This window comes from Meleagris gallopavo, chromosome 14 (assembly GCF_905368555.1).
Source record: "Meleagris gallopavo chromosome 14, MGAL_WU_HG_1.1, whole genome shotgun sequence".
NCBI lineage: Eukaryota > Metazoa > Chordata > Aves > Galliformes > Phasianidae > Meleagris > Meleagris gallopavo.
This window is the reverse complement of record NC_139417.1, coordinates 8976613-8996359: the sequence shown is the minus strand read 5'-3', so window position 1 is coordinate 8996359 and position 19747 is coordinate 8976613. Positions and strand designations below refer to the sequence as shown.

The 19747-nt window shown below is 52.1% G+C and overlaps 1 protein-coding gene across 1 annotated transcript; it reads right to left on the bottom strand.

The window, feature by feature from the left end:
* Positions 1–12191: 12191 nt before the first annotated feature.
* RPN1 (ribophorin I) lies at positions 12192–19502 on the bottom strand. The gene is made up of 10 exons (XM_085236022.1): positions 19214–19502; positions 18837–18901; positions 17183–17489; positions 16765–16974; positions 15645–15837; positions 15227–15326; positions 14841–14979; positions 14544–14663; positions 13834–14079; positions 12192–12788 (listed from the first exon to the last, which is right to left on the bottom strand). Exons 1-10 carry the CDS (start codon positions 19439–19441, stop codon positions 12606–12608), a joined length of 1791 nt encoding a protein of 596 aa, XP_085092148.1. The 5' UTR covers positions 19442–19502; the 3' UTR covers positions 12192–12605.
* Between the last annotated feature and the right edge of the window lie 245 nt (positions 19503–19747).

The window sequence follows — 19747 nt, the reverse complement described above, 5'->3', positions numbered from 1 at the left end:
GATGATTTTGAATTTCCCCTTTTCTGCAGAAGCACATTTAAAAAACGTGAATTCCCACAAGACCGTGATGAGCTCCTTGGGTTTGTGCTTTGCACATCTGTTGGGGAAGAAGTGATAGTAAAAACAGGGACCCCTGCCAGCCAGGAACAATTCCCCATTCCTCCCGTGTTTCTTTCTATGAATGTTTTGGTTGTTACTGTGCAATGTAACTGTTTTTCCTTGGACAAGGGAAGAAAAATTTAAGAGTGTCTGTCCTGCAGCAGCAGCCACACATGAAGCTCTCCTGTTGGTGCACAGGGAGTGCCACCAGTGTGGGAAGAGATCACCTCAGGTGAGTGCTGCTAGGCTGGGCTGCACCCACAGGAGAAGTTCAGGTTGGATGTTAGGAAAAAATTCTTTTCAGAAAGTGTATGATGCAGTGGCAGAGGCTGCCCAGGGAGTGCTGCAGTCACCGTCCCTGGAGGTGTTCAAGAAAGATGGAGATGTGGCACTGAGGGACGTGGTTATGGGCACGGTGGGCATGGGTTGAGGTTGGACCAGATGATCTTAGTGGTCTTTTGCAGCCCTTATGATTCTACAGGTCCCTGTGCTGCCTCACCCTGGGCTGATGACATCCAAAACTTCCTAAGGTGTTTTTCACTCCTTCTAGTGAACCAGGTTTGCTTGCAAAGAAGGCCAATGTTGGGCTTTGTTTCTGGAAGCTGGACCATCCCCAGGGATAACATCCAAACGGAGGGACCGTGCAGGGATAACCGCTGATCTGAACTGAGCTTGTGACTGGGACCTTCCTGTGCTGAGCCAAAGCATCAAACTGCTGAGACCTGAACTGGTCCAGTGGCACAGGGCAGGAGTGGGCTGGCAGAGCAGAAAGTCAGCGGGCAGTGGGAAACATCACAGAGGCAGGGCAGACATGTGGTGATCCCACCCTGTGCACTGGAAAGAGGCCGCTCCCAGGTAGAGGGGGAAGCTGGTGGTGATGACACATTCCAGATGACACCATGAAATCAGAGGGGCTATTTATAGGTGGCTAATTGATTAGGGCGGCAACAGCAGGAGGAAATGACTTTCAGGAGTGCCAGCCAGCTTCGGAGAGGTGTCAGGGAGAGCAGAAAATCCCCAGATGATCAAAAGGTTTGAGAAAGAGATGTTTCTGTGTGTTGTTCCTGACTTGGGTATGGCCTGAAGAGAAATCATGTCTGTGCTGCTCACAGAGCCCGTTGGTGGGACAGAGCTGCCACCATCAAATATTGGTGGCTGTGCATGATGCTAGGGCAGGAGACAGCTCTTGGATCTTCATAGCTGACCTTGTGGGTCTTTCTGTCTTTTCTGAGCTCCACTTAGAAGCTTGAATTTCTCATTTTTAATTCATTAAAGGCTTCAGAGAATGCCCTAAAATCTGCTCAATATCTTCCTAGGTGGGATGATTTTATTCTACAGCTTCTTGAGCAGAACCCATTCCCTCCAGCCCACGGGTTCATAGAATAATTAAGGTTGGAAAGATCACTAAGATCATCTAGTCCAACTATCAACCCATGTCTCTGATTACTCTAGGCCATCTCACTCAATGTGATTTCTACCCTTTTAGTGAGCATCTCCAGGGATGGTGACTCCACCAGCTCCTTGGGCAGCCTGCTCCAATGCATTACCACACTTTCAGAGAAATGTTTCCTAACTTCCAACCTGAACCTTCCCTGTAGGTACAACTTAAGGCCTTTAACTCTTGTCCTGTCAACAAGGTTGACGTTGCTGTTGGCCGTTGGGCTACCCAAGTCAGCATCTCAGAGCAATGGCAGTTCTCCCTTGCAGCCTGAAAGACACAGAGGTGACCTCCAGAATAAACCTGTGCAACATCACATGCCTGTGGCAAGGAGGAGGCCACTGAGGAAGTCAGAAGGCAGTATCTCTGCTGGCATGGATGTGGTTCACAGGGAGGTGGTGCCAGCCGTGCCCGAGGGAGTGTGCAAAGCAATGTGAGCAGCAGTCGTGCACTGTCTCAGAGTCTGCTCACTTGGAAATGGTGCTCTTTTCAACGGTTCTGTTATCAGATGGAGCATTTCCTTCATCAGTGTTAATATCCATGTAGTGAAACAATGAAAGGGCTTCCTATCAGTTCCAAATAGGACGTGAAAAGCTCTCAGCGTTAAGAGTAGAGGATGCTGGAATAGGGCAATGGGAAACGCCTGAGTCACTGAAATGCCTCTTTGATTCCATTAGGCTGATATGTTCAAAAGGGAAGAAGAAAAAAAAAAAGAGAGAGAGCGAGAGTGGAGCTAGTTAATGATCTGAGAGACAGAGGGCAGGAAGGGCCAGCACTCAGCGTGATCCCTGCAGAGGAGGGAAGGCACGGAGGGATGTGCTGGCACGGGCTTTGGAAAGTGGTGAGCACAGCAGGGGGCTGTGTGCAGGGAACCACACGGTTTGTTTTTGGAGAGAGGGGAGGCTCGGTGGGGGAATGGAGAAAGCTTTAACCCTGTGCACTTCGTCCTGCTGCCTCTTGGCTGCTGTGGTGTAGTGTTGTTCCCCCTGCCTGAGCGGTGCTCTGTCCGTGGTCTGTATCAGTGTAGGGCTGTGCAGTGATGTGCAGCACAGGACAAGGAAAAAGCACAGGGAAAACAAAAGGGTTGAATATGATTTAAAGGTCCCTCCAAGTGCTGCAGGCTCAGGAGGGGAGGGAAAAACCTGTTTGCCAAGCATCCAAGGCCAATAGCCAGAGCAGGAGCAGTGCACCTGCCCATCACCCCATCTGGGAGGGCACAGGGCCACTTGTGCTGGAACTGTGGGCACTAGTGAGGGATCTGCCAAGGCTGGGGGCACCTGCAGCCTGGGGCACAGCAAGCAGGATTTCCCGACTGGAGTGGGGCAGGCAGCCAGGACCATGCGGTCACTGGCTGATGCTCTGCAGTGTTTGAAGGGCTCACTGCCCATCCTGCCGGCCAGGTGTCAATCCCAAGGCTGCTGTACAAACATGCAGGCTTTGACACATGGCCAGGTCAGGGGCTGTGAGCAGATTCTTTTTACTTTTTATTTGCTATTGTAGGAAGAGCTGCAAAGAGAAGGATATGGCAGATCTCTGCAGAGGGTGACCAAGCTCTGCGTTCCCAAACCCCTCCTTTCTTGGCTACGTGACCCATTAAAGCTCTCCAGACAGGTGACCCACTCCCCATTTCTCCCCATCCTTTACAGGGGAGATGCTCTGGGCTCTCAGGGACAGGGCTGCCCTTTGTGGCAGTGAGATGGGAGGTGCTGAAAAGTTGGGGAGCTGTGCCAGCTCGGCTGAAAACCTGCCCTGTGGAACGGGTGGCCGTGAGGCTGGCACACAAAGGGCCGTCCTGTCCTCACACCTGCGGGGAGGCCGGGTGCTGACAGCTGGGAGACGGTGCCCCTGGCGGGGGGGAAGGTGATCACTGCGCCTGGGGATGATGCTGTGCGGAGGGGATGAGGAACACAGGTAGTTCTCTCTCCCATCTCTCTAGCACTCAAACCAGGCATCCAGGTGGTGCTTGCTGGGATGCACCTTGGCCAATCTGTTTTCTGCCACTGCAGGAGAAACTGGTGCCATCGCTGAACTTCAACGGGCGAAGCTTGGCCGATGGTGCCCTCCCGCGGCACAGCAGTCCTGCTACGAGCCGCCTCCATGAGCGGAGCTGCATCCGGGCCGGGATGCTCGCAGAGCCCAGGAGAGGAGGCGGCTCTGGGGCTCTGAGGTCAGCCCCACCCGCGTCCCGTGGGCTGCGCTCGTGCTGGGTACCCGCCGGGACCCCGGGGCTGGTAGGTGACAAAGAGGTTCGGGGAGCTTCAGGTGGAGCACGAAGGGATTGGGGTGGTCCCAGAGGAGCCTCTCGGGATGGACAGCCTGCGGTGGGTTATGCTCGGTGCTCATACACCCCTGCTGTTCGTGCCCTGAGCAGGGACGGAGCGTCTCTTTCCTGTCCCAGCTGGGAAGGGCTGGGTCCCTGCCAGCTTTCCTGTTTGTGTTCCATCCTGCCGCTCCCCAGCAGCCAGGCCCTTGCAGATCCCAACCCTGCGAGCCCCCACCTGCACTGTGGGATGATGCTGGGCCATGCAGGCGGTTTGGTCCCTGCTCCACATGTCCTCGGGGGCTGTGCAGGTCACTGGGCAGGAGGGAGAATACTGATCATCAACCAGCTCCTGTTGGAGTCTGAGCAACACTTATAAGCCTCTAAGTCACAGCCTTTGGAGCTGCAGGGATGTAAAGGGCAGCTCCTTGTTTTGCTGGGGTAGGGGAAGGAGATGGGCTCCCTCCAGCTGGCTGTGCCAGCCTGTCCACAGGCACACAGCGGTGAGAGATGCCTCCTGGAACTGTCAGGACATGAAGACAGAGGTTCCAGCCCTGCCTTGCAGATGGGCTGAGGCAGAGCTGCTATCAAAGCAAAGCCTGGAAGCTCCCAGGATTAGGAAATTAAGGGCTTGTATTGTTTTCCCCAGTCCAGATGGGGTGGATACCGGGCAGGATTAGTCTGGCAAAGCTTCCCAATGTTCTGCAAGGGGCACAATAGGACCTTGAAGAGAAGAAGCTGCACTGATGACAGGTGAAAGGCACATCTCTCAGCAGCCTCTGCCTTCTGACGCACACGGGATGCACTCACTGCAGGTGCTGCTGCTTTGTGTTCCACTCTGCCAGGGAACACTTCCCCATGTATCCCAGCACCACTGTGCTGCAGGGTGGGCTCAGAGGCACCTGCCCTTTTAGGGCATGGGGAGAGGAAAGGTAGGCCGTGGTGGGGAAGAATGGGAGCAATGCCTGGGAAAATGGGGGTGTGCAGGTAAACAGGTAATACATGCATGGGAGTGATAATTTGTAATTAGCAAGTAAAACCTAGGGGCCTGGAAAGAGGTGACAAAGACTCTGCCTTGCTATGTGGCTCTGCTTCCCAGAGTTCCCCCGCATCCTGGGACCTGCATCAGCTCCTCTGGTGCAGCTGTACAGAGTGAGGAGCAGCCAGCTGCTAGGTGGCACCTCCTGCACAAATAGATGTCCTCCTTGGGCATGGATGGTGGGCCCAGGCCTCCCAGGCTGGAGGACAGCTGCTTCTTCAGGGTGCAGGGTGATGCTCCGAGTCCTGTGTGCCTTACATGGGATTTTCCCAGAGTTTGGTGCCTGGGCTCAGTCTCTTGGCACAGGAGAATGATGCCTGTGCTACAGACAGCACTTCTGTATGAGGATGCGCCTCCCACTCTGCAGCTGGTTCCTGCACATAGGTTGTGCTGTGGGTGTCTGAAATTGGTTTGAGGTTGTTTCTGTAAAGAGGAAAAGGGGAAGGAGGGAGAAGCCCTTTCATGTCTCTTCAGTCCCTACAGCAGCAATGCTCCTGCTTCTGAGTTTTGCTGAAACCTGTATTGCTAAGAGCCAAATATAACTGAATAAAGAGATGCACCCAAGCTGTTGCAGAGGATAGAGAGCCAGGGGTGTTCACTGCAGCCTGGGGAGCTGCCACGCCAGTGAGCTGCAGTGATTGCCCAGGTCCTAGCTGAAACCACAGCTTTACCCTATGGCACGCAACAACAGCCTCTGTTCCCCTGTGATAACTTCTGAGCTGTGATAGAGAATGAAGCCATGGGGAACACAAGTGCATATCATCACTCAGCTCTTCTACTCTGGGTAACCAATGGGCTTGGAGCTGGCCTGTGCATGGCTGTGCCCGGTGTAGCAGTGTTGTGCTGGGTTATGGGTGCACACAGGCTGCTGGGGGAAAGTAGAGACTCACTGCTTACCCCGCTGCCAGAGCTGCAGTGCTGCAATCCAGGTTGGGAGTTGGAGAGATACAGCACACCTCAGGCATCCAGCAGCAGCACCTCTGGTTCTGGGGAGCCTGGGGGGCGTCTCGCTGCTGTTGTGGTCCCACAGAGCATCCGGAACATCGGTTGGGCTGTAGGGCCAGGCCCCAGTGCACCCTGGCTGGCACACCGTGTTTGTGAAACCCCCCGTGCTTGCGGTTGACCAGAAGGCTGAAATAAGCCTGTCCGGAATTGGTTGCAGGGCTCTGTATCCTGATGTGGTGAGGAGCTCAGCGGGGTGGCTGCTGGCTGTGAGGATGGTGGGGTTTGGCACAAGGAGCACCTCAGGGCCCCGCCAGCGCCCGGAAAGCTCAGCCTGGCACTAACGGAACTGTGATAAAAATGAACGTGACCAGGACAGCGAGGAGAGGGAGATTAATGTCCGATTGTCAGAGGGGAGGAAACTAAGGCAGACAGTGCTCAAACAGATACTGGAGCACGTGGGGGGCTGATGCTGCTTTTCCCAGTATTGCTGCATCTGTAGGTCTACATCACCCCCTGCAGCCTTCGTGGAGATAGGAGAGGGCAAAGGGTGTGCAGCCAGCCCACGTCCCATCAGTGTCCCACCTCTGCAGGTGGGGGACATGCCCTCCAGACAGGCCTGAGTAATACCATCGGCAGTGCTTGCTGCCTGAAGCATCACATCACTGCACATCTCTGTGGGACTCTGCCTAGGCCAGGCTTGCCCGCTTCCCCAAGGCCCCCGCAGTCCCCAGCCCTTGCGGGTAGGGCGGGGATTTGCTCCATGGATTTGCTCCATCAGTGCCAGTGAGCCCAGCGGTGCTTCTCTCCAACCCTCCTTTCGGCAGGGCGACGGTCACCTCTGCCCGGCCCGATCCCCATCTCTTCCGAATGAGGCAACCCAAGCGTGGGCTTGCAGGGACACCTGGTGGCTGCCAGCCTCACTGCGGGGCAGGAAGGTCCCTGGGGCTGCGTGGGAGCTGCGGGACTGCTCCGCGGGAGCTCGGGGTGGGACTGTTGCAGGGTTTGGTTTATGTGCAGCACCCAGGGCCGGCCGCAAGCAGCCATCCCTGCTGGGCAGCAGTAGCAGCAACAGAGCTTGTGAGCAGGGAAGGGCAAATCCTCCAGGGGCTGACGGAGGTGCTTGCCTGCTCTGCTCCTTTAGCACAGGGAGGTTCCAGGGACAAGGCCACAACGTCCAGCGGGCAGAGCTGGCTCTGGACGTTGGCCAGCCTGTGCCAGCGAAAGCAGAGAACGCTGTGGATGCAGGACTCAGTTAGAGAAGGAGAGCGGGCAACTCAGAATCATTGCCCACAGGACATCCTCCTCCCCTCTGTGTGCTCCCAAGGAGAGAGCTGGCTGCTTCGTGTGCTCTGCCCTCGCTCCCCCTGAGGCAATGCTGTTCCCTTTGCTATGATGCTCCAGGCTGTTGACAGGGATAAAACAAAGAGGATTTTGCATCCAGCTGCCTGCTGGAGATCCATATCCTCACTCAGAGAGGAGAGATTTGTTCTTGTGTGGTAGCAAGTAATTAGTGTCTCCCTTTTCTCAGCTCTGCTCCACTTTATCGGGACAATGCTGAGTCCCTCTGCAGCTCTGTCTTGCCAGTTCCTTTTTTTAGAAGCCATGTTTTATACATCCCAAGCAGCAGCCCCAGCACAGTGAACTCTATTAAGATGCTCACTCTGATTCTCTTATACCCTTTAGCATCAAGATAACTCAGCCCTCAGTGACAGTACTTGCTCCTCCATACCTGAACTCATAGCTTGTCCTTCTTGCCTCCTGCTAACACATGCCATCTGGATTTGCTCTTTCGGTACATCCTCCTCAGCCTGTACGATTTCTCAAAGATGTCAAAGATCACAATAAAAGTATGTTGACTTTACCAAAGAGATGCTGAGCATTCCCTTCCCTCTCCCTGCTCCAAACCACTGTGAGGCTGCTCTGTGAGCAGTGAGCAGGAGACTTTCACCCTGAAAGAACATTTGGGGTGCCACATTCTCTAGCTATGACTCAGCACAGCAGGACTTGGACCCCTCCAGGTTCAGAACCAGAGGGTAAGAAGTGCCTGGAGCCCCATGCCCAGACTGATGTCTGCATCCCTCAATGAAGAAGAATTGATATGACAGGCAGCACTGCTTTCATCACGTGCCCATCACTCCTCTGCTGCCTTCTTGTGTGCTCTGAGAGGTGCCAGCAGGGGATCTCCTCCTTTCGATGTCCCACAGCACACTGAGAGCCACCCCGAGGTCTCTCTTTGCTTTCAGCTCAGCTCTCTGCAGCTGGTGGCCGCAAGCACAGCACAGCCACATCCCTGCTGGCCGGGAGATGCTCTGCACCCGCGGCCCTGCCGCACAGGCTACCAACCAACACAGCCCTCATGTTCCCACGAGGAGGATGTCCCAGTGTCCCCTGGAGCCTCCTGGTACAGCAGTGCCATTGGGTACACTGGGAGACCGGCCGGGCACCACGCAGGGCCGCATAGGGAGCGTTTGCTGGGGAAGTCCCCAAGTTGTAGCCATCAAAGATAGGTTTGTGCCACCATGGCAGGCGAGGCCCACGCCATCCCGCTGAGCCCTGCAGCCTCCATATCCACAGCCACAGCTCCCAGCAGGAGGCAGCGCCTCAAGCACAGCCTGAGGGCCTGGCACCAGGTGCTCATGTGGCTGGTTCAGTAGGCTAAGAGTGACAGGGGGCTTGTGATGGCCCAGGTGAGGTCAGGGCCACTGGGCCAGGCCCGGAGAGCCGGGCAGACCCTGAGGAGCTCCCCATGCCGGGGAAGTTTCCTGTTTGCTGCCCTTGCTGAAGCATCGGCCCTGCAACCGCCGCCGGGCTCGTGCTTCCGGCCGGGGCTCCCGCCCGGAGCCCCCCTGCACTATCAGCTCGCCAGATGCCTTTTTCAGGATACTGTGGTAAAACTGTGCCGGGCAGGCGCTGTCATTTGGGGTTTTCTCTCATGTCAGCCTCGAAGACAAATTGGATAAGGAGGAGCGGGAGGGGAAAGAAAAAATAAAATTGAAAAAAAAAAAAAAAAAAAAAAGAAGAAAGGAAGATGCCTGCTGCCATCCGCCTCAGGGGCTGTGCAGCAATGGCACCACCAAGCTGTGGGGTGAGTTGATGGTGGGATGGGGTGGTTGCCATGGCAGCATGGCCCGCCTGGGCGCTGTCGGCCTCTAGTGGTGGCGATGGCAGCGTGGTGCCATGGCGGTGTTGCTGCGGGTCCCAGCTGCATCACCAGCCTTCTGCCTTCCCTTCTGGTGCTGCTGTTCAGCCTGGATGTAGCCTCCGGGTGCTACCTCTGCCAGGATGTCATCTTCCATTAAGACACCGTTTTAGGTGGTCATCCTCCAACAGCACGTTATCATCTATCAGGACGTTGGTTTCCATCATAACATCATCCTGCGCTGGGACGTGGCCCACACCACGGTGGCAGGGGAGCAGGAGCAGCATGCATTGCCTGTCCTCGTGTAGCACCAGCAGCAGCCAGGCAGGCCACGGTGCCCCAAAGCACTTAGAGTGCTCTCCTGGTCATTGCTCTGCACTGGATGGTGTTGAGCATCCTCTGTACTGGGCACACTGACGGCTGGCTGAGGCAGACTGGGAGAGCAGAGACAAATAGGGAAAATGTATCCTCTGGGATGCAGCAGTGCAGCAGCACCAGCTGTCCTGTAGCAGTGTGAAGGGCAGAGCGGGGATAGCAGGGCCCAGGGGACAGCAGTGCCCAGCATGCAGCATGGGCAGCCCAGTGCCACCCTGCCAGGCAGCGGCTGCGCTGAGCCAGTGACCTGAAATCATGGCCGCTCGCTTTCACTGGCAAATCTTGTGTTTGTGTGGTTTCCTTTTCCTTCTTCAACATACTCTTTTTTCCTTCTCTCTTAGTATTGTTCCCTTTCCTGTGGAGGCAAATAGCAGCCCTTCCAACCTTTTGGTTCCACATTCTGCATAGGACCAAAACTAATCAGAGTCCCAGTGGAGTTCAGCTTTAATTACCCATGAGATCCTAATCTGCTGCAGGGTCTACATGCTCCTTCATCCAAGCTTTCCTTTTCCCTCTGCTGCTCTGCAATTCCTCTGTCACACGTCTCCGATTCCCCATAGCCTCCCCAGGCAATTTGCTCTGAACAAGATCACAAGTGAAATTCCTAGCCCAGAAAAGCTTCTGTGCAGAGTGGCGTAGAAAAAGCCCAGCTCCGCTGCAACAGGACAACGGAGCTCTTCTCCATCAGCCAGAGACTCCACCTGGGACTCCCCATACCTCATGTAAGATGTCTCGAGCACAGCTGAAGGAAAGAATCCCTGGAATCCTCATGCATAAATTCCCTGGATTCTTCCCTGGCAATGCCTTCCTCCCTGCACAGTGCTGACTGAAATGCTTTGGGAACCTTGTTGGCTCCAGCTCTGTGCATTTGATAAGCAGCCAAGCCTGGAAGAAATAAGGGATACCCTTGGAAAACAACAGCTCAGGTGGATTCTGGTGGCAGAGTGGATGATGGCTGTGGCTGAGTTGGCAGCAGTGAAGGACACAGTGGGTGCAGGAGGAAAGCAAGCGCAATCTGAGCCACACAGCAGAGAGATTGGTCTCCTTGATCCCTCTCCTGATGAGGACTGCTTCTTCAGCAGCACCTGAGAAACGTCAGCCACCAGGGGGAGGATCTGCTAGCCAGAAACCCACGTGCAGTGGGGCTTTTGCAGAACAGTTTAATTTTGACCCCACCTTTCAGGCTGGAGGCCTCTCCCTTTAAACATGACAAGCACCTGCAGCCCTAGTTGACCTATTTGCTACCGTCGGGTGCTGCTGCTCCAGCTCTTCTCCAGTCTCTGAGCTCCCAGTAGGGGCTGTTTTATTTTTTCTTTCTCCTTTTCTAGCGTATTGTCAGGAGTAAGTTTGCAGGAATCCAGAAATTGCTCTGATTTCTAGGTCACTCTGCTGCTGAATGACTGTGGGGGATGTTTACAATGTATGTGTTGCTGTAGGCTATGGTCACAGGTTGTGGAAACTTAGCTGTCCTATTTTGTGAGGTTACACACTTTGGGGCACAGGGTGCCTCCGTGCTGTGGGTCCTTAGCAGCCTAGGGGTTACACACACAGCCTAACCCTGGACCACCTGCCTGGGGTCGCCCTTCCCATGTGCAAGAACTGGCTCAAGGAGCAGCACTGGGCTTGCACAGCAGCAGGGGCAGTGGCTTCCCGAGGATGGCAGCAGAACGTAGAACAGCAAAGCATTGCTTGTTCTTGTGGCCACTTTATCCTCAGACACTGGAATTGGGGCAGCTCTCCTCAGGGACCAGAGGCCTTTTTTTCTGGGGCTGTCTGCATTCATCCCTATTTATAGCAGCCATCTCTGCAATCAAAGTTTCCTTTAACACGCGGGATCTGAAGCTACCCAGCAGGCACGAGGGCTGAGCCATGGCAGTGATCAAGCAGAGCTCCTGGGAGAGGGAGGGACAGACACAGTGACACACTGTGTGCCCCCACAGACTTTCGATGTGATGGGTGTGACAGACACTGCAGACTCTCACCAGGGACAAGGATGCTGGGAGGGATCAGGGCAGGAAGAGTGGTACTGCCTTTCTATTCAAAGGGGAAATAAGAAATTAACGATACCTCTCAGGTCAGCAGTTTGATCGTTCTTCTCCATCACCTGGACCTGATTACAACACCTCAGATGCAGCTGGCAGTTCTGTCTGGCTTTAGGAGTTGCTGGTACTTCCCCACACCCTGTATATTTTGGCATTATGGATTAATGATGATTTACTGGGCATTTAGTTGTTTGTCATGCAGTCTGAGAAGCCCTGAGCTGAGCTCACTCCTTGTGCTCGTTCTTGCCTGGGATTCTGAGCCTGGAAAAGCCCCTGGGCAGGATGTGGAGCCATGTGCAATTACCATAGATGTGGTGAAGCTCTCCTTCTCCTTTTCTTCTCCTGTCCAGTGTTTTTTAAAAAGGAAAATAAGTATTCACTAATTGGCACCTTGAAAGCTGGCTGCTTCCTCAGGCACCAGCCCAGGAGTCCTGGGCAACAGCAAGAGCTGAAACTGGAGTTTACTGATGTTTCTGAGGTCTGCCAAAAACATGTGCCCTCCCAGCAGGGAAGAAAAAAAGCTCTGGGAGAGGAAAAGTTGTGTCCGTTTAGCAGAGGACTGCACTTCATCATGGTGAGTGGACCTGTCAGGGAAGCGACAGGCAGTACCAGTAGTCTGGAAGGGCTGGGGTGTGCCCAGCTGCAGAGAGCTGTAGTGTGTTGAATGTTTTTGTTCCCTGTGAGGGTGTAAGTGCGTGCATATCTTTAGGAAAGAAGGGCTTGGCTCTCCTGCCTGTCAGGGCTGTGCAGGGTGGCAGAGCTCTGTGTGTTCCTGGACTACAGGTAGGGATGGAGACACCCAGAACCTCACCCTCCCCTCCCTGTCCCACCATGGAAAGGCAAGGCAGTGGCAGTTTTATCTCAAAGTAGAACAAAGGGTTCTTTTATTCTTTCTGCAGACACATTTCGATTTGCCATGAGCATGTCTGTGCTCAGACTGGCTGGCTGTGTCAGCTTCAGCAGGGCACATCTATACAGGGAAAACTGAAAACGGGAGACTTCTGTCACCAGGCCGAGTCTCACTTCTAGGAAAGAAACCCTGTTACCAGCCAAACAGCATGACACTGTGGTCCCTTGCACAGCAGATGTTGCTGAGCAGACAGGCTTGACAGAACAATCTAAAAATAAAACATACTTGCAGATATTTTTCACATCAACTTTTTTCCTTAATTTTTCTGGGAAGGAGTTTTGGCTCAAAGTGTATCTATTCCCAGGCTTCTCATCTTCTTTCACACCTCTCCCCTTTACCCGACTGCTATACTGGAGAGTTACAGCGCATCGAGGATGTTGTCAATTTTGGTGACCAGATCCTGACGCTTGTTGGAATGCATCTTCTCATTCTCAATGTAGGTATCCTTCTTGAGCTTGCCAGCTACAAGCCGCTCAGCTTCCACCGAGGACTTCAAAACGAGCTCCTTGACTTGGCCATCCAGCTTCTGAATCTCACTTACCTTAGAGGAGTAAAAAACAAAAGGAACACTAGAGAAGACAAAACAAACCCATCTCCTCAACACCCCTATAGTGAAGTTGGAATAGAAGAGATGACTGAGGTACAGCAAATGATGAAGTCAGTGCTAAATAGAAATGTCTCCAATCCCTGCACGTTGCCTCCTGAGCTGTTGCCTCTTCCTGCCAACACATTATGAGGAACATCTCATGAATGGATAATTAACCAGTGCAGATATAAAAGGGCACCAAGGACCCAGGAGCCATACTGGCAGGAGACAGATGCAATGACTGTTAAAGAGTGCTTAATGATGGGGTTTAAAGGCTTTAAGCTGTATCACCACTGTGACAGCTGGAAGATGTGCCCCTGCAGTTAATGTCAATGGTGTGCGAGAAGCAGCTCTATATTGACAGAGCTACCCCTTCAGGTAATAACAGATTAAGAAAAGTGTCTGTTGGTTGAATGGACCTTAGTGATTAAAACATCCCCTGCTTGGGGTTAGGTGGCTGTTCCAGGTAAGTTCTGAAATATAGCAGATGCAGTGAGGTACGCTCTCTGTACTGCAGCTTTCAACATGGTACAGCAAAATACCCCCTGAGGAGCATCATCTTATGAAAAATCTATCAGCATCAAATTTATACATGGAAGAAAACATGAGATTAGGGATATGATATTAGCTTGGCTGGCATCAGCAGTAAAGTCAGAACTGATGTTGGTAGTCTCCATTTTTGCCAATTGTCACTGTAATGAGCAAAGTGAGCATCAAGACTGTGTTACAAAACCACTACCCATTCAGCAGGTTTTAAGGGCTGCTTAAGAAACAGCACAAACAGCTGTTTAACAACGTGGCTGCATAACCAAGATTACTGCAACTGGAAAAAAGGAAAAAAAAAATAAAAATCTTTACCCCCTCTGGCAGGGATCAAGCCAGTTTTTGCAGGGGAGAGGGAAAGATATAAGCTGCAGAAACTAAACACCGCATTAAAAGTCAGCTCGAATATCTGACTGAGCCAAAAGCAGAAGAGCTTCAGAGAATTAACATTTCTTACTTTATCACATAAGTCAGAGCCTTCTGTCTTCAGTTTAGACTGCAGAGCAGCTATTTCACTTGTCAGGGCCTTATGTTCAGTCTCCAAAGACTTCTTGCCACTGTTTAGGGTGGAGATGTCCCGTGACTGTTTGTATTTATTCACTGCTTCATCAAAATGACGATACAGCCCAAGTCTCTTGTTTACTAGAGTAAGCACCTGCTCTGTGATGCAGGCAACTTTCATCCTAGCTTCAGCAGCTGGATCCTGGAAGAAGACAGAAGAAAAGATCAAAGCAGTCCTATCTTTGATCTGCATTAAGCCATACTTGCTATGTGCCACAAGACTGTTACAGCAAAGGCACTCTTTGCAATTAGGTCAACTGACAGCACTAGGAAATGGTTCAAGTACTGACTAGGGCAAGCACCTTTCAGAAATTCAGCACAACCCAACAAAGAACTTCAAAAAAAAAAAAAAAAAAAAAAAAAAAGCAAGCAAAAAAATTGCAGAAAGATTTACAGATGTCCTTGTTTATCAGGGACAAATCATTTTTTTTATCCAGGGGGCAACACTCAGATTAGCCATAGTACACCGAACCCTGCGGAAGTATAAAAATGGGGATCCACTTAAATGTCAAGTGGGAACAGTTGGAGAGAATTACTGGCATGAAAAATCTCTGACCATTGCCTGAGTAAGCCATTAACACTTGCAAAGGATTCTTCATACAGCACCTTAGTGATGGAGAAATCCAGCCTCACATAGATGATCACAGTGAAGAACAAGATGTAAAAGGCTCCAACCACCAACAGGGGTTCTTGCAGCATCAGTATTTTATTGAAGGTGTAATGAACCTATGAGAGAAGTTTGAAATGCTGAGCAGTGACCCACGTTATCAGAGGACAGAACACCTCAGGCAGCAGCAGAACTAGCTGTGCAGTTAAGGAGGTGTTCATTTTTGAAACCAAACATGAATGTTTTGACCATCATGATAAATACAGAGGAGGCCCAACTGGTCAGGCCACGCTCACCACTATGTCTTGGATGTGCTGCTCCACCAGGTTGCTCTTGTGTGCCACAATAACTGGGCGTCCAAAAGTGTCCAGGTATGTGTAGTGAAGCTCATCTGAAGCACGATTGATTTCATAGGGGCTGTCCACATGGATATTCCTGTGGATAAAGCCAGACAGTCCTGTCTGAGTCTATGCTAGAACTTGGCTGGTCAACTGTGGACTCCAGCACAAGGCCGATTATGCAACTTAAATAACACTCTAGAAGGAAGCAGAGCTGTGTTCCAAGGTCTCTACATGTATAATCACCGTGCTGTTTCACTGTCTTCAGGCCATCAGAGCAGCCACACTAACTGCTACCAATACAGCAACTTCTACAGCAATAAACCAGGAGTAATGGCACTTACTTGGCACCTTCTGGCAGTACGATCTTGACAGTCAGAGAATCTGTAACTTGCTCGTCAAACACGTGGTCCACAAATCTCATTTTCAGGGCATACTGATCACCTAGGAGAGTGCAGACCACGGAGTGGTTATGTTTCAAAGAACAAGGAGGAAGCCTGAAGCTCAGCTCCTACTAGAAGCAAAACCAGAATTCAGACAGATGCATCATGCAGCAGGGGGCACTAGCTCACTCAAATACGTTTTAAACAGATGTCTCCAAAAACCTGTAGGAAGCACAGAAAAGAGGGATGGATTTGCATACTCTAGAAATAACTCCTAGCAACAATTGCTAAGGTACGGTATACCATTTGTTACTGTACAGCAACCACCTTTTAAATGCAGAGGAAAAGATTTCTTATTCCCTTCACCCAAACCACCCACCAAGATTGTAGAGGTATTCGTAGCTTGGCAGGTTATAGCCAATGATGTAATGGGTTTTCCATCCTCCAAAAAGTGGGAAACGGGGACGTATCTCCATCTCAACAGAGTCATCCAGGACCAGCAGGTGGCTGGTGGAGATATTTCCGATTTCATCTCTGTAATAGACATCCTGAGCAGCAGCTGGGAGAATGGTCTGTGTGAAGAGAACCAACAGTCAGTTCCTCAACTAAGAGTTAGGTTCCAGTGGAACTGGAACAGCTGTTAAGCATCAGAAAACAGTGCTTCCACGTAAGACAACAAAATGCCATTCAGCACTAAAAGGTAAAATTGTGGTATTCTAAGTGATCAGTCACTGAAGTGACTGCCAGTACTCAATTTACCTGGCCTATAAGTGAATGTGGGAAACCAGGGCTTTCTCCAGCCCAGATTCAAATATTCCAGACAGCAAGGGATTTCACTGCACCTACCAGAACAGCAATTCTCTTTTCACTCCAGCTCGCTGCTCCTAGCTCACTGAGCTTGCTGGTTTATGCACAGCAAAATGAAATTTCTGTTTGGCTGCATCACCTTGCAGAATTACATCAATCAATTCTGGAGACCTCAAGCAGTGAGGAAGGTTTTGGTTCAGATGAAGACATAAAATACTTTCTCATATCTGGCTAGCAGAGCCACAGCTTTAACTTTTGTTAAGTGTTTTACGATCAAGGAATGGATGGGTGAGTTTCCAATTATTGCTCAACATGCTACGATAGAAAAGGCAACTCTGAAAACAGGAGGGTGGGGAAAGGATGAAAGGCCCTTGTATAGTGGAAACAGGAAACTGGAACTGTTAATGCATTTGATTAAGGGGTTTAAGACAGTTTTTGAGACTGGAGGGTTAAGAGTGCAGAGAGACACCACATGCCTGGCATACGCAGTTTCTTTGGCCACCAGATGTAATAAGGCATATAATCTCCAATTTCCATTTCCAAAAGCCACTTTTGGCTTTTTGGAATGACCCTTCTCTGAAAACAGATCAGAGCTTTAATAATCCCTTATTACTCAGAACTGGGTATTTATTTATGTATTTAGGGATGCGAGGAAGAAGCCATGGTATGAACAGGTGATGCAAAATGCCAACCTTGAAAGATTTGACAGAAGAGATTCCGCTGTCTGGTTGTCTCTGGTAGTCATATCTGGAGAAGGGCCCTTTCAGCACTGCTCCCGTGTGCTTTAAATCAACTGTCTCTTCAACCGCAATGTTTCCCCAGTGGGACACCTCAATGACTCGGGTCATACTGGTGATGGTCAGGAACGGACTGTTGTTTTCATAGTGCACCTTCAGAGTGTCCTAGCAGGAAGAGAAAGCAAGTGACTAACCCAAAGTGAGGAGCAACCTCCTCTCCCAATTATGGGTCTCTGTGTCCCCAAGAGAAACTTCCTCAATAAACTCTACAGAGGTAGAAGTTGTTTCTGTATGGGAAGACTTGAGCCACCCCAGCCCAATCTACATAGGATACCAGGTGCCATGGTCACAATCTCTCTGTGCAGGCATTTACCTGGCTGTATGGAGGGATGTCCTTGAAGGGACCATACTCAATCGTGTCTTCTGTGCGGGAAGGGTTCCCCAGCTTGGTGTAACTCTCCACATTCCTTGAGGCCAATTTGACATGAGTTGTTTGGGTCTTGGTGAAGTATGGCGAGTAGAAATAGTGATTTCCTTCAAAGACCACAAACTGCTTCTCGCTCTGGGTAATGTGAGTGGGGTAGGGCTGCAGGACATGCGTGAAAACCATTTCGACAGAGACACGGACCTTGGCCCCAGGTGCCAAAGGAGATGGCAGCTTCACAGAGAAAAACTTCCCACTGCAAAGAAGAAGAGGCAGTGAGATCTCCCCAAGAGAACAATCAGATCCAGTCCTCTGTGAGATCCCCTGTGCATGGAAACACCTAAGATTCTGTATTGGATATATGGTGTGTGACTGGGGACAATGTTGTATTTCCTCCTCAGAGGCCTCATCCAAGAGGGTGAGCTTACTCTGTACCGAGGGCAGAAGGGAAAACATAGGGTGAATTGTGTTCAGGCACAATTATAGCCTCTTTCCCAGATATGTGGGTATCATTTTGGGAATGGAATGGCGTTACACTCCTATCTCTAGTTCTGCATTTATAATGCATGCTTCAGTGGCATTTTCCCATTCTCCAGATGACAAGAATGATATGAATCAGAAACAGCATGTGCAAATGTGCTTGAGATGTCTATAATTTATCTTTTGAACATGTTCCACCAAATTTATCTTTTGAACATGTTCCACCAAAACTTTATTTTCAGCTTTTGCCCACAGGAGCTGAAACCAAGGTACTGTTAGAAAATGAGCACAGTTTTGGAATGGGGTACTACAGAACGGATTGAGGTTTCACCAAACTGCTAAGTATGTACCAGATGGACTGAGGTGATGTGAGCAGCATGTGGACTTCACGCCATGCCTCGTGTCCCACATGCAGAATAACATGGGCCTTCCTGCTATCAGGAACCCTGATCCACCTGACCAATGTAACTGCACAGCTACCATCCCCTCAACATTCATCACCACTGCACTGTTGACCCACTTTTAAAAAGATCGTTTATTTCTCAGCACAGCTTAGAAATCATGCGCTGGCCCTGCCTTACAAACCATGCACAGCATCCCAAAGTTGGCAGAGCAGAGCTCCCAGCACAACACAGTGTCCTCTGTGCCTGCAGCAGGGACTGCAGTACCCCACACACTGTATTACTTTCCACACCACAGACTAAGAACAGTGCTTGGGGACGCAGTCAAAGAGCACTTCTAATTTGTCGTCATTGCTGCCAATCATCTGAGACCCCAAAAGGCATTACTGCAGCTATAATTCTTCCCACCCGCTGTTCTTTAATGAAGGAACAGGATGTTACTTAGGAACGTGGTTGAGCAGGCATACTGGTGATGGGCTGATGGTTTGAATGGATGATCTTAGCAGTCTTTTCCAATGTTAACAATTCTGTGGGCAGCAGGATCTGGGCCTGGCTGCTTGTGTTCTTTAGCCCTGCAGTCAGCACAGAGCACATCTTCTCAGCAACGAGACCACATGGCTCTCCCTGTGCACAGAGCTGTGAAGCACTTCTGTCCCACCCTGAGGACAGCGCTGCAGCCCAGATGCGTAACTGCAGGTCAGTCCTCTGAGGGTGACACTCACCTTTTTCCCTTCACTTTCGTCTCTTTCACTTCCAAGATGTTCTCCTCCTCTTCCTCGCCCTTCACCTGTTCCAGAACACACCGATCAACGCGCTGCCCTTTCAATCACTGAAGGCAGCCGGGTCGGACCCCAGATGTGGCTTTAAGGGGACGTTCCCGCAGAAGCTGACAAGAAGCGACGGCCGCCCTCCCGCTGCCCAGACTCAGCACCTCAGCCCGCTTTGTTCCTCCCGATCGCGGCAGGTCCTCCCGCTGCCGACGTGTCCCGTCCCGGCTGTGCGGCCCGGGGCGCGGCGCTGTGCCGACGTGGCCCTGCAGCCCCGGGCCGTGCCGCGGCTGTCCCGACTCGCGGGGCTCCCCGCGGCTTCCCGCACTCACCTGCACGCCCAGGTAGGCCAGGCGCGGCTCCAGGCCCGGCTCCAGCGCCAGCAAGAAGGAGGAGGCGGCGGGGCCGCCCGGCGCGTTGGCCAGGCTGAGCTCGGCCGACACCTTAGCCAGGTGCGTGCTCAGGTCCACGGTGCGCCGCGCCTCCTCCAGCTGCAGGTCGGCGGCGGCGGCCCACACGGCCGCCAGGCAGAGGAGCAGGCGGCAACGCAGCCCCGCCATGGCCGACGCGTGCACGGGGAGGGCACAAGATGGCGGCGCCCGCGCTGTACGGGGAGGGCACAAGATGGCGGCGCCCAGCGGCACAGGAGACGCGCGATGGCGGCGCCCGGCAGCGCGTGAGGCCCCCGGCGGGGGAGGTAGCCTCGCGAGTGCCTGAATAGAAAGGCGGGGCTGCGGGCGCGGTGCTTTGTGCTGTCCGCGTTGCAGAGAAAAGCGGGGAGCGATGCTGTCTGCCGTGACTGCTGTGGGTGTGGGCCCCGCGGGACAACGGGCCGTGCGTGTTTTCATAACGTGCTTCAGACCCTG

Excerpts from the sequence above, each read along its gene's own strand:
- RPN1 (XM_085236022.1), bottom strand. The coding sequence starts at position 19,441 with ATGGCGGGGCTGCGTTGCCGCCTGCTCCTCTGCCTGGCGGCCGTGTGG. Across the intron at positions 17,490-18,836 it reads ACGAAAGTGAAGGGAAAAAG|TGGGAAGTTTTTCTCTGTGA; the intron begins GTGAGTGTCACC and ends TCTTCTTTGCAG. Across the intron at positions 14,664-14,840 it reads AGCACATCCAAGACATAGTG|GTTCATTACACCTTCAATAA; the intron begins GTGAGCGTGGCC and ends CTTCTCTCATAG.